We start from the raw sequence: 6,349 nt of genomic DNA, 5'->3' as shown, positions 1-6,349 counted from the left end.
ATGTCGTTCTTTGTCGCGGGGAGGTACGAATATCATCGCACGATTGCGACAGGTTGGAAATATTACGCCATCGAAAGCAGCGCTTCTTTCAACTGTTTTTTGGCGATTGACCTTAAAATAGCAGAGCGTGGGGAGTTTCCTTAAACGATGTGTCACTGCTTAAACGGGAAGAGATTCTTTAACAAAGAATGGGCCTTGGGCCAAACTGCCATACATTACCCCATGTATCCGTAAAAGATGCCCACTTAGTTTGTTCCTTGTCGTTGTTCTCCAAACCTTTACCTCCTTTCAGCTTTGTCTACTGAATAAATAGAGGCGCAAAAACTTGGCCGTTTAAATATCGGTGACTACTCTCTGACAGATTATTCGTTACGTCACTAAACCTGTTTTTTAGTCTACTTGCTGTATAGCAGTGTTTAATAAAGAAACACATTAATAACTTAATATCTACAGCTGAAGGATGAATGAGAGCAAGCTTTATATTAAGTTATGCACCCATTTTATTTGATTCAACGATCAAAGAATCAACTTTCTGCTTCAGACAGTTGAAGCTCTTGCGTTTCTTTGTTCGGATGTTCGCTATCCTGCTCGTTATCGTGATTTCTAAGTTGACTAGAAAAACCTCGTACGTAAAAACAAATCCCGTTTCTGCCACACAAGATTTTCGTGAACTATTTTACGAATTTGCAAAACGACAGAGCACACTGTGTAGTAGTAGTAGTAGTAGTAGTAGTAGTAGTAGTAGTGGTAGTAGTAGTAGTGCGAATGACCAAAGTGATTTGACTTTCCTCGTCATCATAGAAACTTATACGAAATATTTCCTTTGCTAGAAGAAATGGGTAATCATTAACATTTCATTTTGACCGTTAAGAAATATTTTGTAGCAGCTTTCAGCTGGATTTTTTCCCCATTCAAAATCTTCCACTCCTTTCTGAATGTGTGATCAGCTATTATTGCATTAGAAAAACTGAATCATTAATCCTTCAAAAGTGTCCTTTGGGAAGTGAGACAACATTCGACAGGCTATCACAGGTACCGTCCGGTCACTGGAACAAGAGAAAATAGGAAAACTCATTTGCTTTCGCTCAGTTCAGTGCGGTTGAATGAATTTTCTGTATAGTAAACCTGGGTTACATTAAACAATCTGCATGAGTTTCCCAAAAGAAAGAAAAAGGTTTTGAATGACAATTCTTTGTTAACTATCTGCAGACGTGTCGTCCCTGACTTAGTCTCAAGGTCGTTCACTTGAATCTGAATGCTTCGTCATACTTCTTATTCTTTCAGCGTAGAGGAAGCAGACAGTAAAGAAATTATATATGATACCATAACGCAACATATTCCTAATTATCATGAAGATGCATTTATATACTAAAATATTTCCAAAATGTCTTCTGCATCACCCAAGACGTGAAGGTAATCTTTAATTATATGAAACCTGTTACAAAAGTTAAGGTGCAATGAACGAGAGAATGAAAGGGAAAATAAACTAATCAGATAGCGAATTCTGCAAAGCCCTGAACCAGTCGCTTCGCTGACGTCATTAAAAATGCTTTGAGAAATACCGGATGGATCATCGATCTAAATTTGGATGTGACAAATAACCCACAAATATTTCAACATGATCTACTCACAAAAATACTTCAGGTAAAAGCTTAAGTTCTCGAGCAAGCAGTTCAGTAATTCAGTACCATTAGGAAAATCAATGTTCAACAGAACACCAGGAATGGAGTTTTTGAAGTGTACCGCCACTGTCGCCAGGTTTGTTTGCGATGAATTTTAAGCTTAGTGCACCAGTCGCTGAACTCATCACCTTTATTGTTAAATTTGCATTGTCTGTATGTCATGTTACAAACTTCCTTTTAAATGAAATTCTTGGATATAACGGAGTCACTAAGACCACACGCGGTTATACATTATATTATGAACTTGCTCCTAAATGCGAGTCTTTGTTATCGTATAACAAATAAGTCTACTAATGGGAAAGTATACATACCTTATTCTGAAAACTAGCTTTGTTGAGTTATTCAGACTTCAAATGAAATAGGCTGTTTATCTCCTTGTGAATGCCAAGTTTACAGGTTTAATTGATTATCAATTTAGTGTTACTAAAAATAAAAGTAATTCTACCGCATTCATACCCACGTGACCTCAGATCACCAAAAAGCGATAAGTAAATGGAAAATTTCACAACTGCATCCATATTCAAACGTAAACAACTCAGAAGGAAATTATTTTTAGCTTCTTACAACACACTGAGAGTCTTTAGGATACAAAAAGCTACTTATGTCGAATTTTATGATTAATGCTTTCTTTCGTTCTCGTATTTGATAAGTTCCCTCCTTTGTTAAGCATTCTTTGTAGAATAAAAAAAAAATGGTGTTTGTAGTGGGCTGGCAAAGTGCCAACTTAATCCGCAAGCAAACAACTTTATGTTCTTGGCACTTCTCTATGAGTTGGCCTCACTCCTGATTTGTCCTCCAAATTCCCAGTGACTTTGAAGCCTCTGATGACCATCATTTTTCTGACTTGTCCGAGGACAGTTCTTTTTCCTCTTTAGCAATCAAATAATTACCAGTACGGAAGCTTTTCTTACTAATTGGGTGACGAATTTAGCATTCATTTAGCGAGGGCTCTTTAAATGATAAATATAGCTCTAACTCTTAAAAAAGCAAAGGGATACTTCTTCTATAACTGGATAAAATTCGTACAATTATTATTATTATTATTATTATTATTATTATTATTATTATTATTATTATTATTATTATTATTATTATTATTATTATTATTATTCAGAAGACGAACCCTATTCATATGGAACAAGCCCACAGGGTCCACTGACGTGAAATTCAATCTTCCAAAGAATATGAAATTATTATTATTATTATTATTATTATTATTATTATTATTATTATTATTATTATTATTATTATTATTATTCAGAAGATTACCCTATTCACATGGAACAAGCCAACTGGGGCCACTGACGTGAAATTCAAACTTCAAAGAATATGAAATTATTATTATTATTATTATTATTATTATTATTATTATTATTATTATTATTATTATTATTATTATTATTATTATTATTATTCAGAAGATGAACCCTATTCATATGGAACAAGCCAACAGGGGCCAATAACTTGAAATTCAAGCTTCCAAAGAATATGAATTTATTATTATTATTATTATTATTATTATTATTATTATTATTATTATTATTATTATTATTATTTATTTTTATTATTATTATTATTCAGAAGATGAACCCTATTCATATGCCAATAACTTGAAATTCAAGTTCAAAGAATATGAATTTATTATTATTATTATTATTATTATTATTATTATTATTATTATTATTATTATTATTATTATTATTATTATTCAGAAGATGAACCGTGTTCATATGTAATAAGCCGCAGGGTCCATTGATGTGAAATTCAAGCTTCCAAAGAATATTATTATTATTATTATTATTATTATTATTATTATTATTATTATTATTATTATTATTATTATTATTATTATTATTCAGAAGATGAACCCTACTCATATGGAAACTCAAGCTTCCAAAGAATATGGTGCTATTAGAAAGCAGTAACAGAACGTAAAGAGAAGCACAGAAAGGGAGATGATATTCATTTCATACTCAAATCTTACAGACATAGTGATCCAAGCTATTTTATGGAGGGGGGCCCAAAGAAAATGGCATAAAACTTATATAAAAATTATATAATTAGTAAAAGATACTATTCTCAAGTGTACATATCCATGTAAATAGAGCAAATTAATAACATTAGTAACGAGTAAACATGCATTGAAATTATGGAGTTCAATTAATTCTCAACTCTTACTATATGCAAATATAAAGTAAATTTTCCTCACAACTTCTTTCAAAAATATATATAATTTATATAATATATATATATATATATATATATATATATATATATATATATATATATATATATATATATATATATATATATATATATATATATATACATATATATATGTTGTAAAGGTAACAAGAATCAAACTAATGTTATTAAGAATATAGCAAAACTGTAAATAAACTTGAAATATCTAAAATCATTTCTCAGGTAAATAGTATTAGAATGGATCAAAATAATATTATCAGCAGCACATATGTCAATTGTATTTAAAAAAAATAATAATAATAAAGTAAAATAAACAGATCACTTCTCATCTATATACGATTACAAACTGTACAGGTAACAGGGACCAAAATAAAGTCATTAAGAATATAGCAAAACTGTAATTAAAATAAAAGTATTTTTCCTTATTTCAAATAAAAATATCCCCATGGTATGCAAATGGATCATTATATAATGATATAGCTTTAAGTGTAAACATATACATTATTAAATATCTTTTCAGAAAAGAAATATCTTTCTGTTATCATGTCACTTGGCAAATTTTGATACAAAATTGTCCATATCGATAGATTTGGCTCTTGACACGTGGATTCCAAGGACAGCAAGTGAGGACAATCGTAAATCATCCATGGTGCTGCGCAGATAATGTTTTATTAGCCTCATAGATGAAAAACTTCGTTCACATGCAGCTGATGTGGGAGGTATGGCTATTGTCAGAAGTTTACACAAGTCAGGAAAGGCATCTTTGTAAGGTGACATGAAAGGAGACAGTTGTACAAAAGTGGTGAGCTTGACTCCCTCTGATTCCTTGCGCTGAATGAGCCTTTTGGCTTGGCGTACTTCTACAGGTAAATCAGACAGTTCAACTCCATACTGGACTGCCATTGATTCAGTGATCTCTGCATTAAAAAACATAGAGCTTCTTGGATCCAGTGCTGAAATAGACCTCAGTAATTGTTTGTTATCTTCATTGAATCTAGAGTCAAGTTCTGATAGAAAGCGGTATTGCACTGGGTAGAACAGATTTGCATAAAAGTCAAGTTTTGAGTCAGGTGTTTCTTCCTGGCCAAGGGCAGTACTTGTTGCAAAGCCATCAAGCATGGAAGATTGCTGTCTTTTCCTTCCTGATTTATGAGCAAATCTGACTGGAATGTCTAGTTCCTTTGCCACGTCTTTTACTTTAGACCAAAGAATGTCCCAATTTGAACCCTCTCTCTCTTGCTCCAGCTAATCATGTAGTCTCAACCATGTCAGCAGCAGCGGCTAGATCAAGTGTAGGTGATTGCAACACATCTGACAGCAGTTTGGTTTTGTGCAGCAGATTTTCAAACACAACTAGGCTTACTGTATGATAAATGAGAAATAAACTGCATTCAAGGGTCCAGCTGCATCAGTAGCACGCTTGCCAGATTGTTCACTGGCTACTTCCTCTAGAGTTTGGAAAATAGCTGGTAGTTTCGGCAGCATTACTTTGCAGGCTGCGTACTATCATGCCCATCTTGTGTCACTCAATTTTTTAAGCTTTTGGGGTTGTTTGCCCGGGAAATAGCTTGTTTTGTTTTTGCAGGAACAACTCGTGCAGCACATATATGGATTCCAACAATCCAAAGAACTGGTCTGCAATCTTGACAGACTTAACAACATCCACAATCACCAAGTTTAGGCGGATGATTATAACAACAATGAATATAAGTTGCTTCTGGTGCAGCCTCTTCTCGGAAAAGTCCCATATTGTCTGCATTATAGTTTGAAAAGATTCTTGATAATGGTATCAATGAAAAGATAAATAATTTTCCCACCTTTATGTCCAGCTTTCGTTAACATAATATTGATACTCTTCACGAAGGAATACTAAGAATTTCCCAAATGCACGGAAAACATTAGTTAGATTGAACTTTCCATAGCAAATTTTGCTTCATAAAACATTAATATTCTATTTTTCCCCTCAGATATGTTCCCCCTTAACATCCGTTATCTGTGATTATCTTTTTTCAAGAATGGACTGATATCGAACTCATATTATTGAATTTGAAGCCATTTTCGTAAAATAAAATCAGTCACTGTAATCTAAATCGGCCGCGTTCATTTGCCTTGCAGAATTGAGAAAGCTCTGTACCCACTTTCAAAAAAGAAGATGCCATTTACGAAATTACTAATTAATTATTTCTTCTTTTACTGAAATAAGTCCTTACTGGTGAGCTCACTGATATAATAATTTTGTTATATCTAAGACAAAAATATAGAAAAAGAACAAAAATATTGACATAACCATAAAATGTTAAAGTTTCTTTTACTGTATATGGCATTATGCATCAAGTGTTTATGAGAGTGTGAATCTTCCCAACAGGCCGTAGAGAGAGAGAGAGAGAGAGATTTGAGAGAGATTAGTGAGAGAGATTATGCACACGGTAAAGCAGCGGCCACAAGTTTTTTCTTTTTAGCGC

General features: G+C 32.8%; 1 protein-coding gene across 1 annotated transcript; it reads right to left on the bottom strand.

Moving 5' to 3' along the window:
* Positions 1-4,433: 4,433 nt before the first annotated feature.
* Positions 4,434-5,006, bottom strand: LOC136856703 (uncharacterized). The gene has a single exon (XM_067134762.1). It carries the CDS (start codon positions 5,004-5,006, stop codon positions 4,434-4,436), a length of 573 nt encoding a protein of 190 aa, XP_066990863.1.
* Between the last annotated feature and the right edge of the window lie 1,343 nt (positions 5,007-6,349).

The sequence above is a fragment of the Macrobrachium rosenbergii genome, chromosome 36, assembly GCF_040412425.1.
Source record: "Macrobrachium rosenbergii isolate ZJJX-2024 chromosome 36, ASM4041242v1, whole genome shotgun sequence".
Classification (NCBI taxonomy): domain Eukaryota; kingdom Metazoa; phylum Arthropoda; class Malacostraca; order Decapoda; family Palaemonidae; genus Macrobrachium; species Macrobrachium rosenbergii.
The sequence above is the reverse complement of the archived record's forward strand: the minus strand, read 5'-3'. Positions and strand labels throughout refer to the sequence as shown.